Source organism: Xiphophorus hellerii, chromosome 16 (genome assembly GCF_003331165.1).
Source record: "Xiphophorus hellerii strain 12219 chromosome 16, Xiphophorus_hellerii-4.1, whole genome shotgun sequence".
In the NCBI taxonomy this organism is placed as follows: Eukaryota; Metazoa; Chordata; class Actinopteri; order Cyprinodontiformes; family Poeciliidae; genus Xiphophorus; species Xiphophorus hellerii.
In genome coordinates this window covers 14,981,843-15,002,655 of record NC_045687.1, presented here as the reverse complement: position 1 = coordinate 15,002,655, position 20,813 = coordinate 14,981,843, and the positions used below count along the sequence as shown (strand labels likewise).

At 42.7% G+C, this 20,813-nt stretch overlaps 1 protein-coding gene across 1 annotated transcript in view; it reads left to right on the top strand.

The window, feature by feature from the left end:
• The window catches only part of LOC116735875 (Na(+)/H(+) exchange regulatory cofactor NHE-RF2), a 35,907-nt gene extending 15,820 nt beyond the window's left edge, over positions 1-20,087 (top strand). The window contains exons 3-6 of the mRNA XM_032588021.1: positions 9,081-9,308; positions 16,459-16,612; positions 16,877-16,995; positions 17,091-20,087. Coding sequence (XP_032443912.1) covers positions 9,081-9,308; positions 16,459-16,612; positions 16,877-16,995; positions 17,091-17,255 — 666 coding nt within the window. The 3' untranslated portion in view covers positions 17,256-20,087. The remainder of the gene's footprint in view (positions 1-9,080; positions 9,309-16,458; positions 16,613-16,876; positions 16,996-17,090) is intronic.
• Positions 20,088-20,813: the final 726 nt, after the last annotated feature.

Genomic DNA, 20,813 nt, shown 5'->3' with positions numbered 1-20,813 from the left:
TTATAAGGCACTTTACATGTAAATTTCAAAGTGCTACAGAATGACAGTAAAATCATTAACCAATGCAAAAACAATAAAAATTCATTTAAAGTATAAAAAGTACCATTGGCAACTAACACAATTAATAAACTAACATGAAAGATTTAAGTAAATAATAAAGAAGTTATCACAAACCAGCATCACAAATGAAACTGAGAAGTCCAAACTCCTATAGATCATGACATCTTCCCATCATTCCCTACATTTGGTGTTTGTTTTTCGTGACTGTAATGCTACAGCAATCGACCAGTTTTGGGGGGCATTGGGATGTAGAGAAATACAGCAACTAGCCTGGAAAAACAAAGATCAGCTGTAATTGTTATCAACATGCCATTTTTTAGTAATAATATCACAGTTACATCGTCTCCTTATGTCATATAGTCCTAATTTGAAATCAGTTTTATGGTCTTGTAACCTTTCTTTGTCTGGTTGCCACATTTATTTTTACCTTTGAATTATAAGCTTTTCTTTTACATCATCATCTTTGTTTCAGAACTGGCTACATCTGGCTTTTAGCAAACCATTTTGCTTTGATGCAAAACTCAAAGACAAATGGATTGATTCATGAGAAAGTTCAGTTGTAAAGTTGAAATCATTGCCCTACATACTCACGCATACAAGAAAGTTTCTCTGTATCAAATCAAAGGCGAGTTTACCACACTCTCGAACACACTCTTGCATGCCCAAGCATACTTCATGGCGTTGTGAGCCAACATTGAACCAGCGATCCTTGGCTGTAAAAGGGTTAATAGCGGTCACGATCTATCCATCACTGCAGGCCAGCGCTCAATTATTCAACAAGCTGAGATCCAGTTTCATCACCTGCCAATACAACTGCCAGCAGCCGCTGGAAGAGGAATATACACAGTGTGTATTTGTAGCTACACACAAATTAAGCATTTAGAGCAATGTGTTCTTGTTCTGCTTTATTTCACGTTAAAACCTCAAACCGGCTCCACTGAGCTGCAAAGATGCACATGTAAACACATGCAAGCAGAAGGTTGGTGACGCTTCTGCTTGCAGTAAACATTCAATTTAGATCAGTTAACTTACTAAACAAGCACTAATTAATAAGTGTCATTTCAAGAACAGATTTTTTTTCTTTTCAATAAAAGAAATCATTAAATTGGATTCAATTTAATGTTTAATTTGAATCAGCTCAGTTCATCCAGTTCAGTCAGAAAGTTTTTTAGATTTAGATCTAATCAGTTACCTTCAGTTTATGATGTAATGCAAACAGGTAGATTATACAACTGCATGGATACGAAATGATAGCAGGATGGGACGAAATGGCAATGCGTTGGTACGAAATGAGGTTGCGAACTGGTGAAGGGACGTTGTCGACAAATTAGCATAAAAGAAAAACATACCGTCTACAATTTTAAGATATTCAAGATAAATGAAACATGGCATTGTATGTCTGTGGTGGTCTCCCCCACATGTTCTCCCTCAGATTTACAGAAACAAAGGCTGATTGTGGCAGGACACAGAGGAGTTCATTAAATAGCACTACTTCCATTGACCGCACATCCTCTCACTGAGACACAGCCGGGACACTGGGGTCAGCACACGTAGGTGTGTATTGTTGGAAATAAAACATTAGTTTTGTAGTGGGCGTGAAATATTCCATATATTGCAGTTTTTTTAACAGCAAAGCAGCTGGATTTACGACCAGATGTTCCATATGAGCTTGTTTGGATCTGTGCAGCTTTTTTTTCTTTTCCAGCAGCTCCTGCTGTCTCTCCTCCCATGTGGGACTTTGTTTTGAAAAGTGTCCACTGGTGATAACCGAAAGCTCTCCCCACATGACACAAGGGCTTGCTGACAAAGGAGGAAAACTTTACATGTCATTTTTCTTCCTGTAGTCAAAATATTTCTCTCCCAGAATCTGTTTTCAACCAAGTTTTCAACAGGCAGAGCTCACACAAACACAGCAGCCTCGTTCCGTAACACTTCTCCTTTTTTAGAAAAGCTTCTTTTGTAATTTGAGTCTCTTTTGTTGACGCTCTAAGTCATCAAAATCATTATCACTGTCTGTCTCACTGTTTATCTATCAGGTTTATCTATTTTTTCTCGACAAACACAGTTTTGTGTAATCACAACACAAAGTATTTCCCTCTTTGCAGCATTCTTCATGTTTTTAAATGTTTCAGACCATCAAGACAAATTTTAACATTAGACAAAGACAACCTGAGTAAACTTAAAATCAGCTTTCAAATTATGTTTCCAAACCAACCTGGCCCAGTCTAAACTGTAATTTAAACTGAGTACCAAGGGACGACAACAATGAATATCAAACATTTATGCTAAGTAATGAGTCTTTTGTGTCACTGGAAAGGAATTGTAGCCCACTTTTATGGACAGAACTGTTTTAATTAAGCTGCAGAAATGATATCTTTAAAGTCATAAAAATAAGCATCACAATTGGATTCAAGCTTGGACTTTCACTAGGCCACTCAAAATGTTATTTTTGTTACATTTGGATCACCCAGATTTGGACTTGCTGGGTGATGTTTTAGATCATTGTCATGTGCCATGGCCCACATGTTAAGGTCTCAAACTGCTGGATAAACTCTTGATTCCATCAATTGTGGCAAGTTATGCATGTCTGAAAGTAGCTAAGTAGCCCATACCATCCTGATACCGCCACTCTGACTATTACTGTGATGTTATTTCTCTGAACATACAACTTCCAAAGAGTTCAAGTTTTGTCTCGTCATTTAACAAAATATTTTCCTAAAATTGTTTGGGTTTTTCAAAATGATTTTTTGGCATATATAAGATGGACCTCAATTGTTCAATCATGAACATAAACCGTACCTGAAGCAAGTGAGACATGCAAGACTTTAAATGTTGTTCTGGGTTCCTCTGCGACGTCCTTGTTGGTATGCCGATCTTTTGGCCTACTTTGTCTAGTCTGATGGGTTCTATTTAAGTGATCGTTCAATTCTCCAGGTTAGGATGTATTCAGGCCCGTCTGTGGCTAGTGAAACTGCACCAAATGTTTGGTTAATGTTCTAATCACTGAAGTGTGACCACAAGCAAAGTCAGAAATCTGCAATGGGGCAAATACTTCTGCACAGCACTGCATGTCAGGGGCAATCAGGTCTCCACCTGAGCTGATTTTGTGGAGATCAAGCCGACAATAGAAGAAAAACAACAAAAGTGAAGTGTAACCTCACACTGTGACAAGCTCAGAGTCTGTGAGATGTCACAGGCCCCACAGGGGTGATTAGTGGGGTTCAGCTCAGCATTGAAAGGCAGTCAGAGGTTAAACTGGCAGACACTCACGTCTCCCCACATAATGACTCCCAGCTGTGTTGCTCTCAGTGTTTACATTAGAGCTCCACTTTTCGTCACGAGGAAGGTCTTACTGGAAACCTCGGTCATCTTCACTTCTCTTCGTAAACCATCTCTCTCTCTCTCTCTGCTTATCTGTTTATCTGTCTACTGTCTTTCTTTGGCCCCTGCATGATCTTTTCATTTCTCCAACTCTCATTCTCAACCCTCTCGCTGCATCTAATTTTCCAACCCTCCCACACACTCGACTCTCTCCACTTTCTTGCTTATTGGCTTCCTGCTCTCACTCGTTTTCTGTGTTGTTTTTTTCCTCCATCATCCAGATCCCAGAATACTAATACATTTGATTTTGGAAAAAAAAAGAAAAAATATCTATTTTTTTGCCCTTACAGCCCAACCCGAGCACTTCTGCTGCAGCCAGGAAACAGAGGATGTGCAGGGACTCATGGGAGAATATTTGATTTGGATTTTTCTGTTGTCTTCCTCCATTTCAGGGCAATCTTCCCAGATCCCTGCTTCCCAAAAGTATTTGATGCCTGAAACAAATTAAAATGTTTCTGAATGTCTTTTCTGTAGTGAAGAACTATAGTGGCGGTATCTAAATCTTTTGGGGAAGTGCAATGAGTTTATGCCAAAGTAAAGTCATTGATGATTGATTGAACACTATCTTCACCCACTACCTCTCTTGTTAGCATGTTCCTCTACTTTTGTCTCTGGTTTTTTCTCTCAGTCTGCCTACATACATATTTTTAGCCTTCACAAGCTGTACTCCAGAGCAAGCTTCACATATGCTCCAAAAAAAAAAAAGTAATGTCATCTGCACATTTCATCTGTGCTGTCCTGTTCATGTGAAGTGTTACAGGAACCTGTGTGTTGCACCTCTGTGTTAATATGAGCTGAGGTTACAGAGCCAGCCCTCAAACTGTGCCCCGTCCCTCCCCTCACGCCACATTTCATCCCCGGCTGTGTAGGTGGTAAATCAGCATGATCATGACGAAGAGCTTCAGGCACAATTAATCTGACTCTGTAAATGTCGTCACCCAAGCTGGCAGAGCTGGTAGCAATATGCTGCAAATGGAAAGTTCCACACTTTATAAAAAAAACTTTCATAAAACCCAGCAACTAAATGGACATCTTGCATGAAATAGTCTCTACTTGCTTACAAAAGCAAATCAAAAAATAATATCATTTGGTAAAAATGATTTATTTCATGTTAAAATGCGAAGAACTCAGTCCAAATTCATTCATTTTTGCTTATTTTGTTACGTGAAAATCACCACAGGCATTGCTTACTTGGATTTGAACCTTCTTTTTACATAAATTGCACTATCCATCCATCCATCCATCTTCTTCCGCTTATCCGAGGTCGGGTCGCGGGGGTAGCAGCTTCAGAAGGGAGGCCCAGACTTCCCTCTCCCCGGCCACTTCTTCTAGCTCTTCCGGGGGAATCCCGAGGCGTTCCCAGGCCAGCCGAGAGACATAGTCTCTCCAGCATGTCCTGGGTCTTCCCCGGGGCCTCCTCCCGGTGGGACGTGCCCGGAACACCTCACCAGGGAGGCGTCCAGGAGGCATCCTGACCAGATGCCCAAGCCACCTCAACTGGCTCCTCTCGATGTGAAGGAGCAGCGGCTCTACTCTGAGTCCCTCCCGGATGACTGAGCTTCTCACCCTATCTCTAAGGGAGAGCCCAGCCACCCTACGGAGAAAACCCATTTCGGCCGCTTGTATCCGCGATCTCGTTCTTTCGGTCATGACCCAAAGCTCATGACCATAGATGAGGGTGGGAACGTAGATCGACCGGTAAATCGAGAGCTTCGCTTTTTGGCTCAGCTCTCTCTTCACCACGACGGACCGGTACAGCGCCCGCTTGACAGCAAACGCTGCGCCAATCCGCCTGTCGATCTCCCGCTCCCTTCTTCCCCCATTCGTGAACAAGATCCCGAGATACTTGAACTCCTCCACTTGGGGCAGGACACCCCCCCTGACCCGGAGAAGGCACTCTACCCTTTTCCGGCTCAAGACCATGGCCTCGGATTTGGAGGCACTGATCCCCATCCCGGCCGCTTCACACTCGGCTGCAAACCGCTCCAGCGAGAGCTGCAGATCACGATCTGATGAAGCCAAAAGGACCACATCGTCTGCGAAAAGCAGAGATGAGATCCTAAGGCCACCAAATCGGATCCCCTCAACACCTTGGCTGCGCCTAGAAATTCTGTCCATGAAAGTGATGAACAGAATCGGTGACAAAGGGCAGCCCTGGCGGAGTCCAACTCTCACCGGAAACGAGCCCGACTTACTGCCGGCAATGCGGACCAGACTCTGACACCGGTCATACAGGGACCTGACAGCCCGTATCAAAGGGCCCGGTACCCCATACTCCCGGAGAACCCCCCACAGGGCTCCCCGAGGGACACGGTCGAACGCCTTCTCCAAGTCCACAAAACACATGTAGACTGGTTGGGCGAACTCCCATGCACCCTCCAGGATCCTGCCGAGGGTGTAGAGCTGGTCCAGTGTTCCACGACCAGGACGAAAACCACACTGCTCTTCTTGAATCCGAGGTTCGACTATCCGACGGACCCTCCTTTCCAGGACCCCTGAATAGACCTTGCCAGGGAGGCTTAAGAGTGTGACCCCTCTATAATTGGAGCACACCCTCCGGTCCCCCTTTTTGAACAGGGGGACCACCACCCCAGTCTGCCAATCCAGGGGAACTGCCCCCGATGTCCATGCGATATTGCAGAGTCGCGTCAACCAACACAACCCTACAACATCCAGAGCCTTAAGGAACTCCGGGCGGATCTCATCCACCCCCGGGGCCCTGCCACCGAGGAGCTTTTTAACCACCTCGGCGACCTCGCCCCCAGAGATTGGAGAGCCCAACCCAGAGTCCCCGGGCTCCGCTTCCTCAGTGGAAGGCATGTTGGTGGGATTGAGGAGGTCTTCGAAGTACTCTGCCCACCGGCCCACAACGTCCCGAGTAGAAGTCAGCAGCACACCATCCCCACTATAAACAGTGTTGGTGCTGCACCGCTTCCCCCCCCTGAGACGCCGGATGGTGGACCAGAATCGCCTCGAAGCCGTACGGAAGTCTTTCTCCATGGCCTCTCCAAACTCCTCCCACGCCCGAGTTTTTGCCTCAGCAACCGCCCGAGCCGCATGCCGCTTCGCCCGCCGGTACCCATCAGCTGCTTCCGGAGTCCCACAGGCCAAAAAGGCCCGATAGGACTCCTTCTTCAGCCTGACGGCATCCCTCACCGAAGGTGTCCACCAGCGGGTTCGAGGGTTGCCGCCGCGACAGGCACCGACAACCTTGCGGCCACAGCTCCGATCGGCCGCCTCGACAATGGAGGCACGGAACATGGTCCACTCAGACTCCATGTCCCCCACCTCCCCCGGGACGTGTTCGAAGTTTTGCCGGAGATGGGAGTTAAAGCTCCGTCTCACAGGGGATTCCGCCAGACGTTCCCAGCAGACCCTCACAACACGTTTGGGCCTGCCAGGTCTGACCGGCTTTCGCCCCCACCACCGGAGCCAACTCACCACCAGGTAGTGGTCAGTGGACAGCTCCGCACCTCTTTTCACCCGAGTGTCCAAGACATACGGCCGCAGATCCGATGAAACGATGACAAAGTCGATCATCGAACTGCGGCCTAGGGTGTCCTGGTGCCAAGTGCACATATGGACACCCTTATGCTTGAACATGGTGTTCGTTATGGACAATCCATGGCGAGCACAGAAGTCCAGCAACAGAACACCGCTCGAGTTCAGGTCGGGGGGGCCGTTCCTCCCAACCACGCCCCTCCAGGTCTCACTGTCATTGCCCACGTGAGCGTTGAAGTCCCCCAGCAGAACAAGGGAGTCCCCAGGAGGAGCACTCTCCAGTACCCCCTCTAAGGACTCCAAAAAGGGTGGGTAATCTGAACTGTCGTTCGGCCCGTAAGCACAAACGACAGTCAGAACCCGTCCCCCCACCCGTAGGCGGAGGGATGCTACCCTCTCGTTCACCGGGGTAAACCCCAACGTACAGGCGCCGAGATGGGGAGCAACAAGTATGCCCACTCCTGCCCGACGCCTCTCACCTTGGGCAACTCCAGAGTGGAAGTATGTCCAGCCCCTCTCAAGGAGACTGGTTCCAGAACCAGAGCCGTGCGTCGAGGTGAGACCGACTATTTCTAGCCGGAACCTCTCGACCTCACGCACTAGCTCCGGCTCCTTCCCCACCAGAGAGGTGACATTCCACGTCCCAAGAGCCAGTTTCTGCAACCGAGGATCGGACCGCCAGGGTCCCCTCCCTCTGCTGCCACCCATCCCACACTGCACCCGACCCCTTTGGCCCCTCCCACGGGTGGTGGGCCCATGGGAGGGGGGGCCCATGTTTCCTCTTCGGGCTGAGCCCGGCCGGGCTCCATGGGTAAAAGCCCGGCCACCAGACGCTCGCCATCGTGCCCCCCCTCCAGGCCTGGCTCCAGAGTGGGGCCCCGGTGACCCGCGTCCGGGCGAGGGAACACCAAGTCCAAGGTTTTCCTTCATCATTGGGGTCTTCGGGCTGCTCTTTGTCTGGTCCCTCACCTAGGACCTGTCTGCCTTGGGTGACCCTACCAGGGGCATGAAGCCCCAGACAGCATAGCTCCTAGGATCATTGGGACACTCAAACCCCTCCACCACGATAAGGTGGCAGCCCATGGAGGAGTAAATTGCACTAATTAAACATTAAAGGCATTAATCCATTGTTAAAAATGACTTTCTTTAAAGTAAACCTTTAGAAGAACTTGGTAAATGAGTATTAAAAATACTGTAACATATACATGACAAGTTTTTATACTCCAGGGTAGGAGTTGGCATATATCATAATTATGATATATGCCAACTTATTATTTACTGTGAGACATTTCTTATCATGTTTAAAAAAAATTACATATATTTATTATTGCAACAATAAATTCCAACTGTCTGTATTGTCAAATAAATAGTTTTACTATTTTCTCCACGTAATTTCCAATAAAAGTATCCACAAACATTAATAAATTTGGAAATATGTGTGCAGTTTAGTGATACAAATCACACTTCTTTATGTGACTGGTGTCCTCAACAAGTGTATTATGTTTTTAAAGAGAAGATTCTGTGTTTGTGTGGCTGTGATTGTTGTATAATGCAGCCATAGTTACCTACAAAATAATTAATTAATAGTCCTTATATCAATTTTAATCATCATAATACTACCACAAAATATTGTGATAAAACTTTTAAGTGTGTATCACTCACCTCTACTCCAGAGGAACAACAACATTTTGCAAACAGCATTGTTTTCTAGCAATGTTTCCCTTAAACTTCATTTAATGTCTAGGTACGGAAAACGTAAATTTGTTTGCAAATACCTCTGTTGTATGTTTTCTCCTAACCACGTTCTCCCTGATACAGAGCATGTTTACCACAGAGAGGCTGGCTCCGCAGCTTTTTAACTGTGGCTCCGCTGTGGTTTTGCTGTGAATCAACATGGTTGTATTAGTTGAGTGATGTATTAAAGTTACAGATGTAAAAGCATCCCTCAGAGAGGCAGGAATGGTAAAAACATTATGATGCATTTCGGTCTAACTACAAAGCTAAATGCACCTAGAAAGTGATTATCATGCATACAGCCACGGATTCAGCCATCAATGTTTTATAGTTTTTGTTTGTTTTTTTTTTTAAATGTGTTGATCGGCATGGGAAACTAATTTAATCTTTAACATTTCTTCCAGGAGGCCTCAACAGAAGTGGAGATTCAGTCTCAGCCTCAGGACCAGTCCCCCCACCAGGTCGACCCGTCTGAGCTCGCTCCACGTCTGTGTCACCTGACTCGGTCAGCGGGGGGCTACGGCTTCAACCTGCACAGTGACCGGTCACGGCCCGGTCAGTACATCCGCTCCCTGGACCCGGGATCGCCCGCCGAGCGTGCCGGACTGCGACCACAAGACAGACTAGTTGAGGTAGGAGGGAGAAGCTTGAAGTGAGCTGCTGCATCAATATGAGTGAATTATAAGACGCAGCTGATGGTGTCAGTGGCACGTAACGCTTTCCAGCTGCTATTTACTCATGTTTGTTCACACACGAAGGAAAGAAAACAACATTGAAAGATTTGACAGAGGAATTATAGTGCCATATCCCTTTATCAAACACCATTGGTGTTAACAAGAAGTATTACAAAACAATTCATGATGGTGAAGTTAAAAGAAAACAATGCATAGTTCTCAAATTTAAAAAAAAAAAAATCTGTATATTGTGCATTTAGTTCCACTGACTCAACCACCTTTCACTACCACTGTTAGTCATCTGCGGTGTGTCTCCACCGTCTTTCCAGCCAAAGATGGAAAATGTTGCCCCTTCTTCGTTATAAGACAACAGAATCTTAGTCAGATTCGGCAAAATGTACATTTTAAAGTCGCTACAGACTCTGAAATGGATTTAGGCAGAATATGTTTTTCATCTAAGCTATTCCATCTCTGGGTCTATGTTTGTCCTGCTGGAAGGCAAACCTCTGCGTCGAGTCTTTTGTAGCTTTTTTCCTGAAGAAAATCATCCTCACAGAATAATTCATCATAACATTCACCGTTGTTAGTCTTCAGCATTTTGCTTATAGACCATAAAGTTCAGTTATGGTCTTTTGTGGTAAGTTGCAAACACGACTTTCTTCTTGCCTCTCTTCAATAATGGACCGCAGTGTAGAGCTCACAACTCATAATAGTCCTGTTGACATATTCTCCTACCTGAACTGTGGATCTGTGTAGCTCCTGCAGGCTGCCGTCTTCTTCTTATTGTTCTTCTTAATGTTTTATTACATAACACTGCTTTAAACTTTTCCAAAACTTGGTCCCTGACCTGGCTGACTGTTTGTATGTGTGTTGTGTGTGAAAGTGAAAAAGATCCCTCACAGCAGAGATGATATGCTGAGAGAAAGACGTCGAACAACAAAACACACTCAGCGAGAATTGTGAGCACAAATGCTCTTGACTGACGGGAAACCATAGATAATAGGATAATTATTTGTTAATGACACTGAGTTTAACTGGTTTGTGCTATAAAATAGGATAATTGTTAGACTGTGAGATAATCCCATGAGACAACTGCGGTCCCTCATCTCTCATAAGCCATGGTTCCCTCTGTGCGCTTGCACTCCTGGTTTTTGCATGTGGCATAATTTGCACAGAACTTTTCATTCTATCTCCTGTAAATAAATAACTTTTCACAAGGACGTTGTTGCACTCGCTTTCCATGTTAGACAAAAGATACTTATTCTAAAAGTGAAAGATTTCTGTCTGTCGTTTGTCTAAAATAAGAAAATAGATCATTTGTTGTACCTATGTCGAAAATGCTGAATAGTTTAATTTAGAAAAAGAAAGATGATGATGGGATACGCTGGAGGAGAGCAATGTCTCTTATGTTTATGTTTACAGGCAACTAAAAGGTCATAAAACATTCAAATTTGCAAAAGAATAGGAACTGTAATTGCAAAAATCTGTGAAACTTGATCACTTTCGCATCTGAGCGTAAACATATTCGGAGTAAACACACCCTTCATTCCCATGGCCTTTGGCTTCCTGTGCCAAACATTGGGATCCAAGATCACACAGGAGAGCAACACACACATGATACTGACATGCTCTAACAGTAAAGTACAAAAAAAAATACATTTAATTCACTATCTATGTGAGCAAACATGCAGATGAGTTTTTGTATTTTACTGACTATTTCTGATGGATTTTTCTCCTGTAAGGCGGCTTGTTATGCGATCCGATGGCCGTTTCTCAAATTAAAACTCCTTCTGATGCCATGCCGTGTTTAACTGAAATAATCTGTGCAGCAAAACTGTAATTCTTGAGACGATTTGTTATTCATATTAATATACTTGTTGGAATCAGAGGAGGTTTAAGCTGTGCAGCTTCACTTGAACTTCAACTAGCTGGAGAAAATCTGTGGGAACATCCTGTAGCAGGTCACCAATGGCAACAAATGTCCACTTCTCTGACAAGTTTCCATTTAGAAATAAAATATGGTGCAACAAGTTATGACCAATTGCTTAATGTTAAGTAGACTCTAAACATGAGTCTAAAGTTCCTTTCTTGAATGTCTGGGAAGTTACAAGATCAGTCATTCACGATTGACCTTGTAAAGAACAGACCTCATAGATCCTCGGTTTGCCAGGGCTCAGTGGCTTTCATAAGCTTAGTCATTCTCTGAAACTTGTTGTGCATCACTGAGTATGTCTGAACTTTGTGGGCTCTTGAAAAGCGTATGAAGCTGCCGTGGAGTGCAATTACCCAGCATTGCTAAAGTAATAAAGTAAATTACTAAAGAAAGACGTGTTAAAAACAGCCCATACAGCTTTGTCCTCTTTCCATAATGCACACTGGTGTTATGTTAACTTAGGTTTGCAACTTTTTCAGCAGATTGAGGCGACACAGAAACTCCCCATATGCACCTTGAATGTTTGAGCAATGATCAGTCTGTCAGTATGCTGACTGCTCAGATTTGTGTTTACGTCATTTCTGGTGCTTTTCTCTCACAAATTTCTCTCTGTAGATAAAAAAATATCTGTGACCTAATCCTCCATTTTGAAACTACAGCTGGAATGAATAATATATACAAATTCTTTACAAACTGTTTGATGTTTTGTGATGATTCTGATGAAGACAACAAGGTGAAACACCTTTCTCAACAAAGATGGCTTCTTAGTACTTGAAATCATATAGTCCTTATACTCCTCATATAATCAATACATATTTATATTGTGTAGAAGGAGAAAGACAAGAGATTGTTTTTATTTACATCCTGTCTTGGCATTGCAGTCGTTTATTGAAGCTGCTTGCCTTCATGTGCCAGGGCAGATTTGCTCTATAAACAAGATGTCTCAAGATGGAATGCTAATTGGGTGATTGACCTAATTAAATCAAGAAAATGTATTAAAATGGCAAAACAATGTATTAGGAACATGTCATTGTATGACTTTCCATTTATATTACTTGTGTGTGTGTGGGGGGGGGGAGGGGGGGGGGGGTAGACTTGTATTTGTTACATTGTAAGGTCCATTTTTCTGACAATGGCTCTGATCCATGGCCCCTTGTGAGGCCCAAAGCCTGGGTCTTTTAAAAAGAAGAGGTGTTTTGGGGTTAGAGGTTAGGTTTAGGACTAAGGTATGAATTGAGTTTAGGTAAGGTTTAGGGTTAGGCATGTCCTGGTAATGGCTAGGTTTAGGGTGAGGGCTGGGGCAAGGCTATAGAAATGAATGAAAAATGAATGGAAGTCAATGCAAAGTCCAAGTGAAGATAGAAAGACATACTACTATGCGGTCGGTCGGTAGGTCGGTCGGTTGAGGGTATGTGTAGAAATAGGACAGCTTGCATTGAGTGGGTGTACAGTATGTGTGCAAATTTGTGACCTGGAGGTGCAAAGTTATGGAGCTAAAACAAAGTTACTAGAGTGGTGAGAACAGTGGAAGGCCTACCACCCTTAGCACCTAAGAACAGCAAAGAATAGGAGGACTCGGCTCTGGAAGAACGCAAAAGCCACAGGTAGATAAATGGGAAGCACAACCTCAAAGCAGCCAAACGCACTTAAAGGAGAAGGGTCATCAGTGAACCCCAGGTTCAGCAATCCTGAGGCCAAAGAGTCCTATGGTGACACATATATCACCGAACCCTCCGCACCACACACCACTGCCACAAACGTTTACTGCTGTATTTCTTCAATCCTGGCCTGAAATAATGTGTGCTTTAGTTGCTACTCATAGTAGAGTTATGCTTATTGGAGTTGTATTAGTGTTAACTGTGCTCATTTCCTATTTACGGAATACAAAGCATATTTATTGTTAGATAACTGAATGTTTAACACCTTCATCATAATGTAATAGTGGTGTTTAAAATCTGATCTGACGCTCAGGTCTGCTGCATGGTGTGTTTACGTGTGTACATGCTGTGATAATTGGAGTCGTCTCTGACCGTGTACTTGGAGAATCGCCTGTGTTACCTGTCAGCAGCTTGTTAGAGAGCTGAACGACCATGAAGAGCTTTCCCTGTCAGCCGTTCACCGTCTTTTTCTCTCCCCACGCCCCATTACACCGGAGTTGTGTCAGCAGCGAGCGCTGTAAAGGCCACCGTGACAGCTCAGCTTTCTGCCGATGTTTGGCAGAAGCCCTGACGCCAGTGAACGCCTCATCGCTCTGTGCTGTAGCTGCGCCCAACAGAGCGTGCTCGGAACCGCCGAGAACTTGAGCTTGATGTCAAACGTCACATGAATCTGCTGCTCTCTGACTGGTTTTGTTTGGATAAAGTCATGGTAGAACATAACTGGGATCTTACATCTGCATTATAATCGGTTCTCTTTCTCACTTTCTGGGGTTAATTTTAGCCTCAGCCTCTGAGACATTTACAAGTGTCACCAGATGGTGACACCCAACAAATAGTCCTTGCTTCTATCATTTGACATTTTTATTTTAACTCTGCTTTACTACATTTTTATGTAGAATATTTCTTTTTAAAGATTTTGCAAACCTAGTAGCCTTTTTTCATAGTTTCAGACAAGAAAACTGAAAAAAGACACAGTACTGGGTTTCCTTTCTATTTATACACATTTATAGGGAAAGAAAAACGGTGACCATTTAACATAAATTTGCTTAGAAGTGTTGCTGTGTATGATAGTTTATTGAACACTGTTCTCTCTCGTAGCTTGTTTGCTGTGTTTTTTGTTCCTTTGTGAAGCTAACACAGACGCCAAATGGTCAAAAGCCACTCTCATCTCATGTGTCATGCCCGCAGATGTGCTGATCTGTTGGAAAGTTCTGGTTTTGATCGCCGCATCACAAAGGAGAAAGTACCTTCAGGTTCAAACTCTGTGAAGTCATACACACGCATGCACACGCACACACACTGAGTATTAAGAGGTTTCCTGAAGACTGATCCCATGGGAAATAGGCTTGTGCACGGTTCCTACGCCATGTATTAATTAACCGAGCGGGAAGAGAATGATGCATTGTCCAGTGAGAGTTGGACCATTAATGAAGTCTGTGAAGCACAACACAACACCTGTTTGTCGGCCCAATACAGAGATGTTTGTTCTCTCTGTACTGACTTGTCTGTCTGTCTCACTGGGTGACTGAAGGCCTGGAAGGAGTCCTGGATGAAACAGATGCACGGATGAGAGGAGAAGTCGTTCACATTTTCCATCTGTTGACATTCTTCTATTTCATTTGTTGCCCAGTGTTTTCCTCTTTTGCTCTAGTTTCCTTTTACTTTGCTTCTTCATGTGTCTGCAGAACAACCCATGCAGTCTCTCATAAAGTAGACTTGATGTCTTTAAGTCTCCCCTTCTGTCTTAAAGAAAATGCTACATTTTATTCTCCTTCTACATCCTCTTCTCCCCCATCAAAAGCAGTGAATTTGAAACAAATTCCCCATCAGCAAAGAGACACCTGACACCTGAGCCAAAGCCGGAGCTCAGGAGAGACATCAAATATTGATAGCGTACCAACAACACAAACTTGCTGTGTTGCGACGCAGCCTGCTGAGCACCCACAACGGTCTAGACAGAGCTACTGAAACGCATTGTCCAGATAAGAGCAGGTGCAAACAAACCTGGTGCCTTCACCAGTTAGGTGCAGAGGTCAGGGAGATAACTGTGCGCATTTCACCTTTTATATTTGAACTGCAGACACATCTGCATCTGCATGCACTCCTTCAACAGTGCTGAAAATCAGTTCTGTTGTAATTCAGTAAAATCTAAAAGCAAAGAGTTTGAGAAAAGTGTCCAAACGGTGCAAATGCACCATGGGGAAAAAATGGTTTAATAAGCAATTGCTGTGTGGTTACATGGCTCCCTCTTGTGGATCAATTAGGAAGTACATGCACCCAATGACTGCAGTCCCTCCTAAACAGAAACTACAGTGAATTGCATTGGATTTGTTTTTATGTTATAGGCCAACAGAAATTATTTCATAATGTAAATACATAAATCTAAACTAATACATAGTTTTCTGTTTTGTTTTTTAAAGCAGAGACTTGCATTCAGTCCCCTTGAGTCATTTCTAGGTTTTTGTGTAATTGATACTGCAAGTTACTCACAGCTTTGCACATCTACAGAATGAAACTTTTACCCATTCTTCTTTGCAAAACAGCTGAAGCTCAGTCAGACTGAAATGAGAGAATCTGTAATCATTAGTCAATACTCCAGTCTCCAGTCATGTCACAGATTCTCAATTGGATTTAGGTCTAGATTTAATCTGAGCCGTTCTGGTGCTCTGGTCTCAAGTCTTTTGTTGCCTGTATTAGGTTTTCTGTCCTTGCTGAATATGGGATAGTGTGTTTAGGGTGATGTGCTACTTCCTGAAATTTTGGGCTGCTTTAAACTGAGGATCTTCTTTCTCATATTTACTCAAGTCAAACAGCAAATGGGAATTTTCGTAACTTTTTCCAGCCTTCTGGCTGCATATCTGATTAATTCTCTCCTAGCATCTCGGCTAAGCTGGATGGTCGTGTCTTGTGTCCTTTGGTCTTTATGATGCAGTTCGTTCTCTAAAGCTCGTTAACAAACCTCTGAGGCCTTCACATAACAGCTGGATTTATACCAGTGCTTCTCAATTCCAGTCCTCAGGACCCCCTGCTCTGCATGTTTTAGCTGTACCCCTATTTCAGAACAGCTGATCCAAATGATTGCATTACCTGTTCTGCAGGCATCAAGTACTGCAGAAGCCTGTTAATCACTCATAGATTCAATCCAGGTGTGTGGCAGCAGGGAAACACCTAAAACATGCAGGGCAGGGGGGCCTGAGGACCGGAATTGAGAAGCACTGATTTATACTGAGATCTAATCCACAAAGGTTGAAACTTTTTTGTATTTATTTTGGTAACTTCTGAAGACACTTGGTTGTGCAGGATTTTGCTTAGGTGAAAAAGCACACCATAATTTTCAGGTTTTTCTTTGTGAAACGTCTTGAACACTATGTTCTTTTCCGGTCACGTCACAATTATTCAGAACGTTCCGAAAATACAAATAAAAGTTTCTGGTTGTACTGTAATAAAATGAGGTGAAACAAAACTTTGCTTAACGTTCACACGGAAAATAATCTCCCTTTTTCCCATTTCTGTTTAGGTGAACGGCGTGAACATCGAGGGCATGAGGCATACAGAGGTAGTGGCCTTCATAAAGAAAGGGGGAAACGAGACCTGGCTGCTGGTGGTGGATCCAGAAACAGACGAAGACTTCAAGAGAAGAGGAGTGATCCCCACGATCAGCCACGTCAAAGGTGGGAAAGGCTGAAAGCTGAACGTATTCGAAATCTTAACAGTTGCAAAGATTTATGTCAAGTTATCAAACATTAAAAGACTAAAAAAATAAACAAGGAACATTGTTCTGCAATTAGATGCATTGTTCTGCAATTAGATGCATACGAATTAATGGATAGGGTATTTGATTTAAAAAACATATTATTTTTTTTAAATCAAAATTTTAAACACTGGAGTAAAACATATATTTTTGTGTTTTGTCTCCTTTGTATTTTTCTTCCTAGATTATGATGGTCCTTCCATATCCAACGGATCGCCCAGCCCTCAGGTCAACGGCAGCTCCACCACGCAGTCCTTCAGGTCGACACGCTCAGACCTCAGCAGCCAGGGGAACAGCACGCAGGTCGGTGTGGACGCTCGTACCGGTTGTACGCTTAAGAGTCTGAATCCTAAACCCTCACGATCTTTCATTTTCATTTCATTTTCTCTGACTCCTAGCTGGCAGACGACGACGGCAGCCAGCTCATGGACCCTTTCGCTGAGATCGGTCTGAGACTCGCTGCCACGGCGGCAGAGGAAAAGATGAAACTCCATGCCAAGGAGAAGAAGAAGGCACCACAGATGGACTGGATGAAGAAATATGAGCTGTTCAGTAATTTTTAAGATTAGTTTCTTGCCTCGCGAGACTTTGTGAAAGGCATTTCCTAAAAATCGAACTTCTCTGAAAAAGAAGATTTTTCAATACTCAGATGAGAATAATCCCGACACGCGAGGGACAATTTTCTCTTTTCTCAACACTTTTTTTCTCCATCAACTATTTGATTCACCCTCCACCTCTGAGAGACTCGAAATAGCAGCTATTTTTATATTTAAAAACCATAAACAAAAATAAATAAGCAGCATCCTGTTATGGAAAGCCTTCTAAAGAGGTTACTGGACACTGTGACATGAATGATGGTGGACTTCGTGGGAGTTTATATTTTTTCAAATCAGCCTGGGGACGCCTGAAGCAGGCAGAAGAATCACTGTGAAAGACTCTGCACCTCCAGCCCATGCAGACAATGTACAACCAAGAAAAGAACGCTGTGTATTCTCTTACATGTATTTTTACATCAAGTATATCATCATTAATCATCATTGTCATTAATGTACGCCTGCTTGTGAAACATAAAATAATTCGAAGAACTTCTTCCTGCTCTAATCACCAATATCTCCTTATCTGAAGACAAAGGGAGTGGCTTCTAAGGGAAGAACGGGAAGGAGCTATAGGTTCATAGAAGGGATGTGTTTTAATGTTTAACGCAAAACAAACACCTTTCTGAATCACATTTAGATATTCATCCACTTAGTATTTCAGAGAAACATTTTGAAAAGCTAGCGAGAGATTGGCATAATCAGAGAAACTTAAATTAAAATGGTTTAATGTGAACGTTGTTTTATGAGTTCAAACATTTTTTGTTTGTTTGTTTGTCAAAGAACTTGTGGAGGCAACATTTAACTGCTGGCCAAGTAGCATTCTACTAATAATTCAGTATTAATTGTTATTATTTTTCTTTTATATTATTAGACTTATGAAGCAGATACGATTGCGAAGGCTACACCGTTTTCTTCTTTACTAAAATATCTGGAAAGTTTTAGATTGTAGTAGTACATTAGGAGTGTATTCTCGTTTTACAACATGTGGGAAAAGCCTTAAAATAAATTTGAAAGTTTATTAGAGGTTTATGAAGTTCAATTTACAGTGAATGAGTTTTTATTTCATTGCTACTATGTGTAAATATGTCATAACACAGTTACTCCTTTCTGGGCTGGAGGGGAACCCATAATTATTATGCCTTTATTCCCTGTGATGTCTAAAATGCAGCAAAGACCTTTGGGTAACCAAGTCTCCATAACAATCATTAGACTATCTACTTACTAGCAGGTGGTTTGGGAGGCATACCCCCCCAAAAAAGTATTTTCTATTCCACTATCAGAGATTAAAAAAAAAAAAACATAGTTTGCTCAGCTGAAAGGGAATTGTAACTTTGAGTAATGATGCATCTGAGTTGTTTCAAAATTCGGAGATCCCAGCTTCAGATTCAAGTTGAAAGCATTCAAATTGCAAGTTTACTACCACTGGGATACAAACACATAATATATTTCCCGCCAATTTATACATTGAATTAGAAGTGATAGTAAACAGTCTTTGCCAAAATAATTTACTACATGTTTTGTTCACAGCCATATTGGATATTAAACTTCGGGTTGCGTGACAAGTTCAGACTTTCCCCAGTCACTACTCCAACTTTAGAAGATGTTCTTATTTTTTTTTCCAACAAGCATAAAAAAAAACTTCTGACCACAGGAGGAATGCATAGTATACATGAGCTCTCCAGTGACAAACACTCCAGGCCTGAGAATAAGGCTCATTAAATGAAAAAGCTCCTCATACCCACTCCTAAGTACAGTGGAGGTTTTTAAATGTTGTGCCCTGTTTCTCTCCCAGAGGTTCTGGAAAGTGCATGGCCTCATGAACTCTTTTAAATGCCTGGATATTCAAAAACAAAAAATTGTTGGCCTCACTAAGGGGACAATGGGTCACCTCAGGCGTTTTCAGCAAGACAATGTTCTAAAACAAGTCAACTCAGAAATGGTTTACTAGACACAAAGTCAACCCTTTCTTTGCCAATTCAGTTTACAGACATAACAAACTGTGTATCTTCAAACTTTGTGAAATGTTGCAGCAGAAGAGCAATTGGTGCTTTCCAATTGGCAAAGAGGGTGTAGCACCGAATATTGAAAGCAGGGGCACCTGCAAGTTTGCCACTAGGGTCAAAGGTAATTTTGGCCCTAGTCAGAATATTTCTGTGTGAGATTTTGCTGTTACAATTGAGTAGAATTTATTTTAAGGCTTTTAACATCTGTTTACAAAAATTCTAATGTCATGTGAAGTTTAATAGCAATAAAAAAAACTGTCATGAATAGTGAGGGATCAATCAGACTTTTTACTGGTCAAGACAGATTTCTGGCTTTCTTTGATTTTTCACTTGCTAATTCTTTACAAGAAGAAGAAAAGCTTATAAACAAACTTACTCTTATCACGTAAGTCTTCAAGCTATTTAGCCTTTATCGTAGGGTCGAACATTTCATTTCTGTAAACAAATAAAGTCTTTGGACAGAGGTTAAAGTTTAACAGAAACCAACTCTCTTCTAGTGTCAGCTCAGATACAACATGGCAGCGTGTTGTCAGGGAGGGCTGGAGAAGCTCACAGCGAGGTCAGAGGTGCTTCAGGAAAGACACAGGGAGTCACAGACATTACAGAGGATTACTATACACATAGGATCAGCTGTCATACACATGCTTGTATGTGGAAAAGGTAAACATGTAATGCATTAGGGTAACTAGCATTAGCTCTATACTCTGACAGAGTCTGGATAGCAATCTGTGTTACAATTGTACATATGTGTCAGGTCTCATTTTTTCAATAAAGTGAAACAAAGGCTTCTTTTGAATTGACCAAAATGGTGCATTCATTCACCTTTCACGGGGAGATTGCAGGATTTGGGATTTTCCATCCCTCATTTTTCCTCTACTGGTCTTTTTTTTTTTTTTTTTTTGTTCCACTGTCCCTCTTTTGCTCCCATTTCCTCTCAGCCCCCCCTTTATGTCTCCCTCTCAGTGAGGATTATGTTGGCGTACAGTTTCAGGTTCGGCCTGTTCTCACAATTCTTCCACTAGCCAGCTGCTGTGAGGACACACAGGGGTTACACCGGGGTCAGAAGTGGATTTGTGGCCATGTGAGAGAGCTTGCAGTGGTTTGTGTGTGTCTTTGTTGAATGCAAAGAGAAGGCTGTAGTCTTTGTCTTCTCTGATTCCGGATAATCTGAAATACACGATGTTTTAGTGAAATTTTTTGGATCACTCAAGTAGTTTAAAAACTTTTTGGATAGATTAAAAAAAAATTAATAGTTTCTGGATTTTGTTGCAGTTTAGTCCAGTATTTCTCAGGTATTAGCTCAGGCTTTATGCAGACCCCACAGTATTTATTAAGTATACCATAAATATGTATTTATCTTATTTTAAATGGTAAATGACTATTTACAGTAGCTTATTTTTTCCTAAAATATTATAGATTTCCTCTTTACCAGCCATAAGTTAAAGATTTACTACTTTGTTAGCATTTTACATTCACAATAAGTCTTGGGCCATATGACCTATAAGCAGGGACATGCACAGAT